This window comes from Ascaphus truei, chromosome 16 (assembly GCF_040206685.1).
Source record: "Ascaphus truei isolate aAscTru1 chromosome 16, aAscTru1.hap1, whole genome shotgun sequence".
NCBI lineage: Eukaryota > Metazoa > Chordata > Amphibia > Anura > Ascaphidae > Ascaphus > Ascaphus truei.
The window spans coordinates 50585288-50597914 of NC_134498.1; the positions used below are offsets into that span (position 1 = coordinate 50585288).

The following is a 12627-nucleotide window of genomic DNA, read 5'->3' on the forward strand; positions in this document are numbered from 1 at the left end:
ATCAAGAATGAAAAAATAAGAATAATTTTAAATGCAAATGTCGCCTGTTCTGCTGCTCTCAGCCTCGGCAGCCAACGGGGCAAGAAACACAAACCTATCGATATTTGCCCAGGAATGTGTTGTAGACACCATTGGCACCGAAGAGGTTAATGACCAGGGTCTGCATTCAGCGCCGGTTGCTAACAGATGTGTCAGCGTCTCTTACATACCACGCCAGATGTGACCTGATGTCGCGGTTTGTTAGGGAAGTGATCCCACTGATCGGGTTTAGCTTGTGCTCAGCAAGTTTAACAAAAACACACAACACATTGTAACAAGGAAAACACCCATTAAACATGCATCCCCCACTATTTCCTATTCTAGAATACAACACACACATCACACGTATTATTGTAACCAACCAACAATGCTTTTTTTATGCAGCCTACTGTTCTAGCTCCTGTGGGATATCGGCTTATACACTGAAAAGGATTTTATCCACCTATAAACTGGAATTAACAGGGATGTTTTCGGTGTCCGTCATTTTCCTGGGAATTCCAATGAGAATTGGGCCGAATAAAGAATAGCTAATTTTTACAGCGCTTTGATTTTCTTAATTTCTCCAATTATTTCATTAGAGTACGTTCTGCACCTCCGATGCCCTGAGAGCTCCGATTACGGCTCATACAGGGGTCGTGTTTTAAAGAAAGGGTTAATGATCTTTGCCAGCTTATTTTCCCGTGGGTCCCGAAGCCCTAAATAGAGCTGCCCATGAATCCGGCCGCTGACCAGGGGTTAGCTGGCAGAGATTGTGCACAGTTCTTCAATGGGAACTGGAATAGTCCCAACGAGCTGAATGAAGGCATCCAACGTGCGTACCAGTGGCGCAGAGAAAGAGAGACGGATAGAATTAGACTCCCAACCCCCATGCGATGAATCGATGGGAACCAAGAGGGCGGTGCCACTTACTGAAGTAAATTCACCTGGATCCAGGTACAGGACACTGATGGAGACTTTCCGAGGGTACTCCTCCTTCTTCACCTCATTCATGTGCCTGGGAATAAAGCAGGGAGGGGAGGGTCTGTGTAAACTGTTAACTGCCAGGGAGGGGCTGCAACTCACAGCAAAACAGCGCAGGGGGTTATATCAGAGATGGGCAACTCCAGTCCTCAAGGGCCACCAACAGGTCAGGTTTCCAGGATATCCCTGCTTCAGCAGAGGTGACTCAATCAGTGGCTCAGTCTTCAACTGCTGAAGCAGGGATATCCTGACAACCTGACCTGTTGGTGGCCCTTGAGCACTGGAGTTGGCCACCCCTGGGTTATATCTTTATCATCGGAGAGAGGATTCAAATCCAGGTTGAAAAAAAAAATCCCTGTATTTCATAGACGTCTGTGAAGGGGTTAAACAAAGTTACATAAATCATATCTTACCAGCACAGAGCTGAGAGCCACTTCTGCTTTGTCTCTGAGGAACTAGAGCAGAAAGGAAGAAGTGGGGAGAAGTGAGTAACATTCACTCTGTATTAGCTGCAGATTACACCTCCTTCCTGAGATGCACCGCACAAGCAAACGGCCCTTCCTGCTTCTATTTTAACACCTAAACTGTGCCCAGCCTGGATTTCCTGCCTCTGAATGACATCTCGCCAAGTGTTCCTCTCTATTCACATGGACACGATGTTTTCATTCATAGAGTCACAGGGACTGTACGGGCCATTCTCTAGCACCCCTGTGCATCAATGTATCAAGGGCAGGGGCTCAAACTTTGCTCCATGTAAATGCCAGTTTGCCTGTGATTTGGGAAGTGGGAGTATGAGGCGTTAGGGATGAGTTACCGACGCACGCACGCACGCACACATTGTATTAATATACAATTCCGTGCAATATTTTTCCTGGAAAAAAAAAAAAAAAAAAAAAAAACTCCCCGATATTTCTGGCTAAGTATCGGGGTCACATATGAGAACCATGCGAATGTTTGTATACTGGTGCAGTACTGTACATCAAAGCAACGTTCTTCTTGTACTGACGCGAGAAACCCCACAGATCACAAAATGCTGACTGGCTCCTAAAAGCAAAGCTTGAAATCTGCACTTTAGGGGAAATGGATCAGGGCAACAAGGCTGCAGAACCAGCACCAGATGTATCGGAGACAAAATGCCCTGTTTTTTATTTGCCAATTCTCTCAGCTGCAAAACAAAACTATACAGTACCTATAAAGCAAATAATCCCAAGCGCCCGGAGCTCTGTCTCTGATAAAGCTGCTGCACTTCCTTTGTTTTGGGTTTGTCTCCGTTTTGCAGCCGGGGAGACCCCACATTTTGCAGCCGGGGAGACCCCACATTTGGCAGCCGGGAGACCCCACATTTGGCAGCCAGGAGACCCCACATTTTGCAGCCGGGAGACCCCACGTTTGGCAGCCCGGGAGACCCCACGTTTGGCAGCCCGGGAGACCCCACATTTGGCAGCTGGGAGACCCCACGCTTGGCAGCCGGGAGACCCCACGTTTGGCAGCCCGGGAGACCCCACGTTTGGCAGCCCGGGAGACCCCACGTTTGGCAGCCCGGGAGACCCCACATTTGGCAGCCCGGGAGATCCCACGTTTGGCAGCCAGGAGACACCACGCTTGGCAGCCGGGAGACCCCACGCTTTTCTCTTTAATAAGTGTGGTGCTATTTCAGCATCAGTTTTGTCCTCGGTTTTGCTGCACAGAATCTTGGCTGAAATTAGCCCCATAACTGTAACAATTCACAGGTTTTGTTTTTAGAAAACGACATCATTAATTCTAATGAGTTTGAGGTTTGTGACACTGAGCCACGCACCATGGAAGCACCCTTCGGTATTCCCGTCCTGCCCAACCTCCTCCGCTCCAGTTTCTTGCTTGGTGACGGACAGAACCAGCAGAGACATTGTTAGGATAGCAGGAGCGGTTTTTAATGCATTGCTGAGAAGGGACCGGCAGCCCGGTGAGTGGTCACAGAACACACTGCTGCCCCTCGGGGGGAGTTCTGGGGACAGGTGTGTACATACCTGAAGGTCACAATGTAGTTGGTAGTGGGCCACCCGATGACGAAGGAGTGGTCAGTGCTGAGTTTTTTGTCGGACACCTCACTGAGGCCGGAGGATACCCAAACCTCGCTGAGACGCACCTGCTTTTTCAGCTTCAGGCTGGATGAGGACCTGAGGGGAGGGAAACATCGGTTAGGCCGCGCTTATAGTGACGGCGACAGCGATGTGACGGCGACAGCGATGTGACGTCGCGTCAAAACAAATGCATTGCCGCCGTCGCGTGCGCTTATAGTAAGCGTGACGCGATGGCTTGGTCGTGATCGCTGGAAGTCATCTCTATTTGATTTTTCCAGCGACCGCGGCCTGACGTCACCGTCACCGGCGCTATAAGCGCAGCCTAAATCTGATCTGCCGGTGTGTAGAACAAGGGTTGGCGCAGTGACGTTGGGAAATCCTGCATCTACTCATAGAATTATTACTATCCGGATCTCATTGTTATTAGGGAACGCGCAGCCTCACTTCTGATATACAGCCCCCGACACCGGGGCCACACATCCGCAGCTCGCAAACTAGTGATCCAGTTAGGAGTGAGCTTTCACATGTACAAAAGTGGAATCCCATTGAACTGTGTGTGTCGGGTGCAAGTGTGAACTGGACTCAAGGTTGGGTTCTATGTACCAAGGCAATAACCGGAGCATTTCCGCCTGCACCTACAGTATGAAAGCATTTTGCTCCAATTTTGCCTCGTCTGCCGCAGCTTGCACCTTGGGGAGAGTCAGTAGGAGGAGTTGGGGGGAGTTACATGGGGCACAGATTATAATGAGATATATCACATTCTGCGTCTTTGTGCCACTCTTTTTGCCTTATATTTGACCCAAAACATCCTCCACACCTGAAGGGCGTAAATCTGCTCCAAAAAAAACAGAGCAATGCATCCAAACACACTTTTCTCTACATTGTTACATAGAGGCCTTTGATTGTAACTTCCTTTGTAACCGGCTGACATGGGCATCGCTAAGTGTTAAACTGAAGCAAAAAGCCAGTCACATAGTGCCTGTGACAGTGTGCATCGGTCATTGCAACTTGTTAATGGCCTTTCCTGTGACTTGTGCAGTGCCCAGCCTCAGCACGTGTTACAAAGTATTCATTCCCCTCCTGACTGCAAAATACAATAACATATCCTACAGATTCTCATGTTCTGTGACCTAGTTGATACTTTGTAGCGGCCGGGAGACTAATATAGAGAACGTGTGGAGGATGGAAGGGATCCTTCTCACCGGGGAAGCGGTTCTTACTTTGACTTTGCAATGATGAGCGTGTCACTGAACAGGAACAGTTGTCTCTCCTGCGTCTGCCACCCACTCGTCAGCTGCACCCGCTCTTTCAGGACAAACACGGAGCTGGGGCTGCAGAAAGCCCCCATCAAAATCCCATTCCCGGAGTGTGCGGGGAACACCGTGATCTCCCTGGGAACACAGTCGGGAAATGGTGCAAAGTGTCATTTTGCTGGAAAAACTGAAGCCGACAAGACAATAACATCGTCGTGTCAATATATCACAGCAGCAATTCAGCCCAAATCATATATTTGTTGCTTTAATAAATCAGTTGTATATTATCAGATAATACCACATACACACATGCACACGCGCGCACACACACACACACACGCACGCGCGCGCGCACACACACACACACGCACACACTTGTTTTTTTCTAATGAGTTTTAATATACTGTAGTAACCTTTCTTGACCTTGGGTTGTTATAACACAGTTTTGGAAGTCGCACCACTCCCCCTTTTAAAACAGGCGGCCATATTGCATGCCCTGGGAAGCGAGCTTATTGCCATTCCATTGGCAGCTTAGATAACTGCAGCATGTATGAAAATAAAACCAAAAACATGTGAGGAAATGCTGCTTTCAGGTGCGTACTTTGTACCTACCTGTTCCCCTGAGAATCGCGTGCGATTGTGGCGTCAGTGAGAGGATTAAAGCCGGAATCCAAGCAGCCGTTTTATTTCTGTTTGTTTACATTTTTATATAGGGTTGACGCAGAGAGTCCCCAGAACTGAACCCCATTTCAGCTCCGGGAAACCCCCCCCCCCTTCCCGAGATACTTACCTCAGTAGGAATTGGCGATATCTCAGTGGGCTTTAGAGCCCCCGGTCACGTGGGCCAATAGGAAGCTGCGTCGGATGATGTCACGGCGTCCTATTGGCCCGCAGGACGTGGGAGCTTGGAAAAGCCGCCATTACACGAACCACATAGCCGGAGCTGCTGCGCCCTGACAGAGGTCTGTAGCTCCGGAAGCAGGGGGTCCCTGGAACTGAAATGAATGGGGGTTGGCTCCGGAGACCCCCTGCTTCAATCCTGTGTAAAAATATATTTTTTTAAATAGGGGGAACAAAGTCAGCTTGGATTGATGCTTTAAGAGGCGTCTGTATCAAATATTAGCTTCCTAATGTGTCACTAAACTGCTTGCCAACTGTGACAAACCGGGTACTCAGCACCCAGATACATTGTTGCTAAGAGACTCAGGATAGAAATCTGTCCCATAAAGCAGAGACTTGTGGGGTGTGGAAATCTTAGTACCCTACAACTTCATCCATGAAGAACTGTAATGTTTGTTCCATAAAATATGTTTTCAGCCGCAAAACGTAGATAACCCCCTCAGCATCAGTTACCCCACGTCTTTCCACTTAGATCTAGCCCCCGGGGGAACACACACACACACACACACACACACACACACACACACACACACACACACACACACACACACACACACACACACACACACACACACACACACACACACACACACACACACACACACAGTGACACACACACACACAAAGACACACACAGACACAGATACACACACAGTTACACACACACACACACACACAGACACACACACAGACACACACACACATCCCATTTCAATGAGAAGCCTAGTTAAATGCTCCAGCACGGCATCTGTTTTGAGGGGTTCTATAACCTCCAGGGGATATTCTGTGCTCATTTGTTCCCTTTGCAGAAATAAACATCTCCAGAAACGAACAGCCGTGAAAAATAAGGAAAAATAGATACAGAATCAGAACAAAAGGTCTCAATTTCAAAGGGATTCGCAGGAAAGGTACATTTAGGTTTCCAAGCAAAGACGTGGGCAAAGAAAGGGACAATGCTGAAGCAGTGTTTTCAGTAGCGGGCGCCCTGGGGACCTGGCATTATTTATGTTTTTGTGGCTAAAACCAGAGTTGGCATAAACACAGTGGAGAAATATTATTAGGAAGAATTATCCTAGAACAGAGGAATCCTACAGGAAACCCAACAGGAAGCCTGGGATAATGTATCCTACGGAGTGTGGTCCCAAACAAACGGAAAAAAGTAGCTCCTTATAAAATGTAAACCTCCTGTCCCACCATCACGCCTCCCTCCTTTCCCACCATCACGCCTCCCTCCTGACCTTGAGCTGTCCTTCATGGAAAAGAACACTCGGTAACTACTGTAACTGCGGCCGGAGTCTGCAACGTAATGTCATCCCGCTCCCGCTTCCCTTCCCCCAGAGAGGCAGAGAGTCCGCATTCTGCGCTATTCCTTCATTCTCGTTAGAAATACAGTAGAATTTATGCCAAAAGTTCTCGGCAACAGCGCGGCTCGAATACAATGTTGTGAAGCACCGTAATAACGGGATACCCAGCGCGGCAACGCAGCTCGTCAGTCTCCCGATGGGTGACATTCACTGCGCTGTGTATTGTATGTCTTTATTTATATAGCGCCATTAATGTACATAGCGCTTCACAGCTCTGTTAAAGGCGGCTCATAACGGGACGTTACCTGGAACCTGGACGGACGGTCCCAGAGATTAACGCGTATCCTCGGAGCTAATTATATGCCCCAAACATTGGGCGCTCTCTCGTTAGCATAGGGTTAGTGGCACAATCTGAATGGGAGTAAAGCCAAGCCTGGGGTTGGCTTAACGAACGTAGTGTTAGGTGTTCGCATTAACCTTAACGGACTTTAGCAGATACGCAAACATAGAAAGTGACAGGAGAGGGGAACCATCTGCCCCCCCTTCCCGTGTCTGCCCCCCCTTCCCATGTCTGCCCCCCCCCCCTTCCCGTGTCTCAAAGCGTGGCTGCCCATTCTATCTGAGGTAGAACCTCAGACCACGTTTGATCCCTGGCGCTCTCTCTTATATTTAGGATAACCTTACATCCGTCCCAAGTGTGTTTGAATTCCCTTACTCTATTTGCCCCTACCTCCTGTGCTGGGAGGCTGCTCTACGAGTCCACCACCCGTTCCATGAAGAAACGCTTCCTCACGTTTCCCCTTAGCGGCCACTCTCCAGCTTCAGAGAACAACCTCGTGCTCTAGTTCTTCTCTCTCTCTGAGATATGCTTCTCTCCTGTACTTTGCTGAAACCCTTTATGTATGTGACATTTTTAGCTCATCCCGCCCCCTGTAAGTTGTACAAAGCAATGTTCTGACAACGCGTCGGTGGCACATCGTTAGAACCAGGCTCTTGTTTGGTTAAAGCCGTGCTGTTTATGGGCGAGAACGTGGCCTAACCGGGTGTTATTGTCCTCTGAGGATACGCGGTTAGTGTAACGTGACGTTACGTATCAGAGATTCGCGGCTCCGCGCCTCAGTGTGTCAGGGAATAGATCTGTGTCTCGGGCCACAAGACGAGCGGTGACACGGTGACACAGTGACACGGTGACATGACATCTTGTTTCTTGTCTATTTGTTCACAAAACTGTTTGAAAAACCCTTAAACCGGGATAAACACCCAGCAGAACTGTTTGCAGGAGAGCAGAGACGGATAAACAGTATGAAACAGCATTGGGTTATTGGGTTATTGGGTAATTGGGTTATTGGGTTATTGGGTTTCTGTTCCCCCCTCACTGTTATTGTTTAGGGCGGAAAATTATTCTCTGATTTCAGATGAAACCAGTAAGAGTCCCTATTAACCCCTTGATTGCCAGGGGAGGCCGCAAAACATCCCCAGCATCAGGAATAATGATGCATTGCTGCATTATTCCGGGCTCTTGTGGGACTCCCTCACTCAGTGACACCCTCTCTCCCTCACTCAGTGACACCCTCTCTCCCTCACTCAGTGACACCCTCTCTCCCTCACTCAGTGACACCCTCTCTCCCACACTCAGTGACACCCTCTCACACTCAGTGACACCCTCTCACACTCAGTGACACCCTCTCTCCCTCACTCAGTGACACCTTCTCTCCCTCACTCAGTAACACCCTCTCTCCCTCACTCAGTGACACCCTCTCTCCCTCACTCAGTGACACCCTCTCTCCCTCACTCAGTGACACCCTCTCCCCCTCACTCAGTGACACCCTCTCTCCCTCACTCAGTGACACCCTCTCTCCCTCACTCAGTGACACCCTCTCTCCCTCACTCAGTGACACCCTCTCTCCCTCACACTCAGTGACACCCTCTCTCCCTCACACTCAGTGACACCCTCTCTCCCTCACTCAGTAACACCCTCTCTCTCTCTCACACTCAGTAACACACTCTCTCCCTCACACTCAGTGACACCCTCTCTCCCTCACTCAGAAACACCCTCTCTCTCTCTCTCTCTCTCTCTCTCTCACACTCAGTGACACCCTCTCTCCCTCACACTCAGTGACACCCTCTCTCACTCACACTCAGTAACACCCTCTCTCCCTCACCCTCAGTAACACCCTCTCTCCCTCACCCTCAGTAACACCCTCTCTCCCTCACCCTCAGTAACACCCTCTCTCCCTCACTCAGTAACACCCTCTCTCCCTCACTCAGTAACACCCTCTCTCCCTCACTCAGTAACACCCTCTCTCCCTCACTCAGTAACATCCTCTCTCCCTCACTCAGTAACACCCTCTCCCCCCCCACACTCAGTAACACCCTCTCTCCCTCACTCAGTAACACCCTCTCTCCCTCACTCAGTAACACCCTCTCTCCCTTACTCAGTAACACCCTCTCCCCCCCACACTCAGTAACCCCCTCTCTCCCTCACACTCAGTAACACCCTCTCTCCCTCACACTCAGTAACACCCTCTCTCCCTCACACTCAGTAACACCCTCTCTCCCTCACACTCAGTAACACCCTCTCTCCCTCACACTCAGTAACACCCTCTCTCCCTCACACTCAGTAACACCCTCTCTCCCTTACACTCAGTAACACCCTCTCTCCCTCACACTCAGTAACACCCTCTCTCCCTCACACTCAGTAACACCCTCTCTCCCTCACACTCAGTAACACCCTCTCTCCCTCACACTCAGTAACACCCTCTCTCCCTCACTCCGTGACACCCTCTCTCCCTCACACTCAGTAACACCCTCTCTCCCTCACTCAGTAACACCCTCTCTCCCTCACACTCAGTAACACCCTCTCTCCCTCACACTCAGTAACACCCTCTCTCCCTCACTCAGTAACACCCTCTCTCCCTCACACTCAGTAACACCCTCTCTCCCTCACACTCAGTAACACCCTCTCACTCAGTAACACCCTCTCTCCCTCACTCAGTAACAGCCACTCTCCCTCACACTCAGTAACACCCTCTCTCCCTCACACTCAGTAACACCCTCTCTCCCTCACTCAGTAACACCCTCTCTCCCTCACACTCAGTAACACCCTCCCTCACTCAGTAACACCCTCTCTCCCTCACACCTTCTCTCCCTCACACTCAGTAACACCCCCTCCCTCATACTCAGTAATACCCTCCCTCGCACTCAGTAACACCCTCTCTCCCTCACACTCAGTAACACCCTCTCTCCCTCACACTCAGTAACACCCTCTCTCCCCCACACTTAGTAACACCCTCTCTGCCACCTTTAATACAAACCTTACAACTCACCTCTTAAATTAAGTGTTTAGCCTGGACTCATGGCTACTGTCCCACACCCACAGTCACTCCTTCAAACCAACAAGGCCAAGCACTGCCATCTGCTGCACTTACCCACCATCAAGGCCGGGCACTGCCATCTACTGCACTTATCCACCATCATGGCCAGGCACTGCCATCTACTGCACTTACCCACCATCAAGGCCGGGCACTGCCATCTACTGCACTTACCCACCATCAAGGCCGGGCACTGCCATCTACTGCACTTATGCACCATCAAGGCCGGGCACTGCCATCTACTGCACTTACCCACCATCAACTGCATGTACCCACCATCAAGGCCAGGCACTGCCATCTACTGCACTTATTCCCTCACCTACTGTCTCTGTAACTCTCCCATCATACCCCTTAGATTGTAAGCTCTCCGGGGCAGGGATTTCCTTTCCTATTGTCTGATTGTTTTGATGCACTTATTGTATTATAATTCACTGTACCGTAGTGTCTCTTTTGTAAAGCGCTGAGGCCTCTGTGGGCGCTATATAGATAGATATACATACTGAGAGAGGAGGCGAAACTAATGCAAAAATAAAAATGGAAGATCTGCTTTTAAAAACACTCATGTCCCTACTGTATAAATCGGCGAAAATCGAAAACGCGCCCGTGCTACAGACCGCGACACAGACACGGTACATACTGAAAAAATGATGTGCTCATGAAGCGAACCTTCAGCAATGGACAGGTACCAGGTGTAGCATGTTCTTTTCGCTGTGGACAGGTACCAGGTGTAGCATGTTCTCTTCGCTATGGACAGGTACCAGGTGTAGCATGTTCTCTTCGCTGTGGACAGGTACCAGGTGTAGCATGTTCTCTTCGCTGTGGACAGGTACCAGGTGTAGCATGTTCTCTTCGCTATGGACAGGTACCAGGTGTAGCATGTTCTCTTCGCTGTGGACAGGTACCAGGTGTAGCATGTTCTCTTCGCTGTAGACAGGTACCAGGTGTAGCATGTTCTCTTCGCAATGGACAGGTACCAGGTGTAGCTTGTTCTCTTCGCAATGGACAGGTACCAGGTGTAGCATGTTCTCTTCGCTGTGGACAGGTACCAGGTGTAGCATGTTCTCTTCGCAATGGACAGGTACTAGGTGTAGCATGTTCTCTTCGCTGTGGACAGGTACCAGGTGTAGCATGTTCTCTTCGCTGTGGACAGGTACCAGGTGTAGCATGTTCTCTTCGCTGTGGACAGGTTCCAGGTGTAGCATGTTCTCTTCGCTGTGGACAGGTACCAGGTGTAGCATGTTCTCTTCGCTGTGGACAGGTACCAGGTGTAGCATGTTCTCTTCGCTGTGGACAGGTACCAGGTGTAGCATGTTCTCTTCGCTGTGGACAGGTACCAGGTGTAGCATGTTCTTTTCGCTGTGGACAGGTACTAGGTGTAGCATGTTCTCTTCGCTGTGGACAGGTACCAGGTGTAGCATGTTCTCTTTGCTGTGGACAGGTACCAGGTGTAGCATGTTCTCTTCGCTGTGGACAGGTACCAGGTGTAGCATGTTCTCTTCGCTGTGGACAGGTACCAGGTGTAGCATGTTCTCTTCGCTGTGGACAGGTACCAGGTGTAGCATGTTCTCTTCGCTGTGGATGTCCGGAAGTAACACTCTGTTCTTTTCTCCATTCCTCATGTATAAATCTACCTCTATGAATCGTTTCTAAATATTGTATGGATATGGTCTTTGATTATGTATTATTATCATCAATTATTCGTAAGCGCCAACATATGTATTCTATGGGGTACGGAGTTACATGTCAAAAAAGGACAAACAAGCGCAAACAGATACAGAAGTAATGAGCTCCCTGATCCGGAGAGCTCACACTCTGAAGTCACACTACTTTTTAATCCCACTTTAATAACCAGCCCAGGGCTCTAAACTCCAGTCCTCAAGAACCCCCCCCACAACAGGTCAGGTTTTAAAGGAAATCCCAGCTTCAGCACAGGTGGTGCAATCTTCAACTGAGCCACCTGTGCTGAAGCAGGGATATCCTTACAAGCCGTTAGGGGAGGGATGAGGGAGGGGGGAGTCTTGAAGACTGGAATTGAGAGCCCCTGCACAAGCCTTAACCCCTTCATATTCATAAGGGTCTCTGGCCCTTGCGGGGGTAACTAAGTTGCAGTATCGATGCCCCTCTCCAATCCTCCCTTACCTGGAGTGGGACTTGGTCTTGCCCAGGGCTTTGGTGATGGCGGATGGAGTAGAGCGTCTTCTCTGCACCGAGGACCTCATCTTCTGCGGGAGGAAAGATGTGAGAGATATAGTCAGGTGACACTCGCGTTGTGAGGAGGTGTATCCGTTTCCGTGGGCCTTGCCCTTGTGGATCCCCGGTTTTCCCGTCAGGTAAAACAGATTGGTAAACTTTGCTCCAAAATATACTGTTGTTTTTACAATAAACTTTATGTTTTTTTATTGTTTTACAGTTCTTTCACCTGAAGAAGAGGTATAGGAAGAATTATAGTTGTTTAAACGTGGTAAGGATTCTCATATACATTCACTCGACTTACAACACACAGAAAATGTGTTTTTATTAATACTTAAGTGCTTTTTCTCAATGTGGGTCACACTCGCAGACTTTGGATTCTTCAAATTCCTGAGCTTGGGCTGAAAATGTTAGTAGCCTATTAAACAGCAGTGCTACTTTCCAACGCTTCTTCTTCTGTTATTATTATTTGTATATGTAAAGCGTGTGATAATGTATCATTCTCCATTCTTACCTAAACTGACAATCGTTTGGCGCACTTGTTATAAAT

At 49.2% G+C, this 12627-nt stretch overlaps 1 protein-coding gene across 3 annotated transcripts in view; it reads right to left on the reverse strand.

The window, feature by feature from the left end:
* The window catches only part of LOC142467630 (rho GTPase-activating protein 20-like), a 51778-nt gene that overhangs the window by 17288 nt on the left and 21863 nt on the right, over positions 1-12627 (reverse strand). Inside the window, exons 2-6 of one of the 3 annotated variants that reach the window (XM_075573561.1) lie at positions 12027-12109; positions 4280-4450; positions 3006-3155; positions 1413-1454; positions 949-1033 (exon numbers count right to left, since the gene is read on the reverse strand). In XM_075573561.1, the coding sequence (XP_075429676.1) occupies positions 949-1033; positions 1413-1454; positions 3006-3155; positions 4280-4450; positions 12027-12109 (531 nt within the window). Of the gene's footprint in view, positions 1-948; positions 1034-1412; positions 1455-3005; positions 3156-4279; positions 4451-7246; positions 7379-12026; positions 12110-12627 lie in introns of those variants that run through there. The other 2 variants (XM_075573562.1, XM_075573563.1) reach the window with 2 other exon arrangements.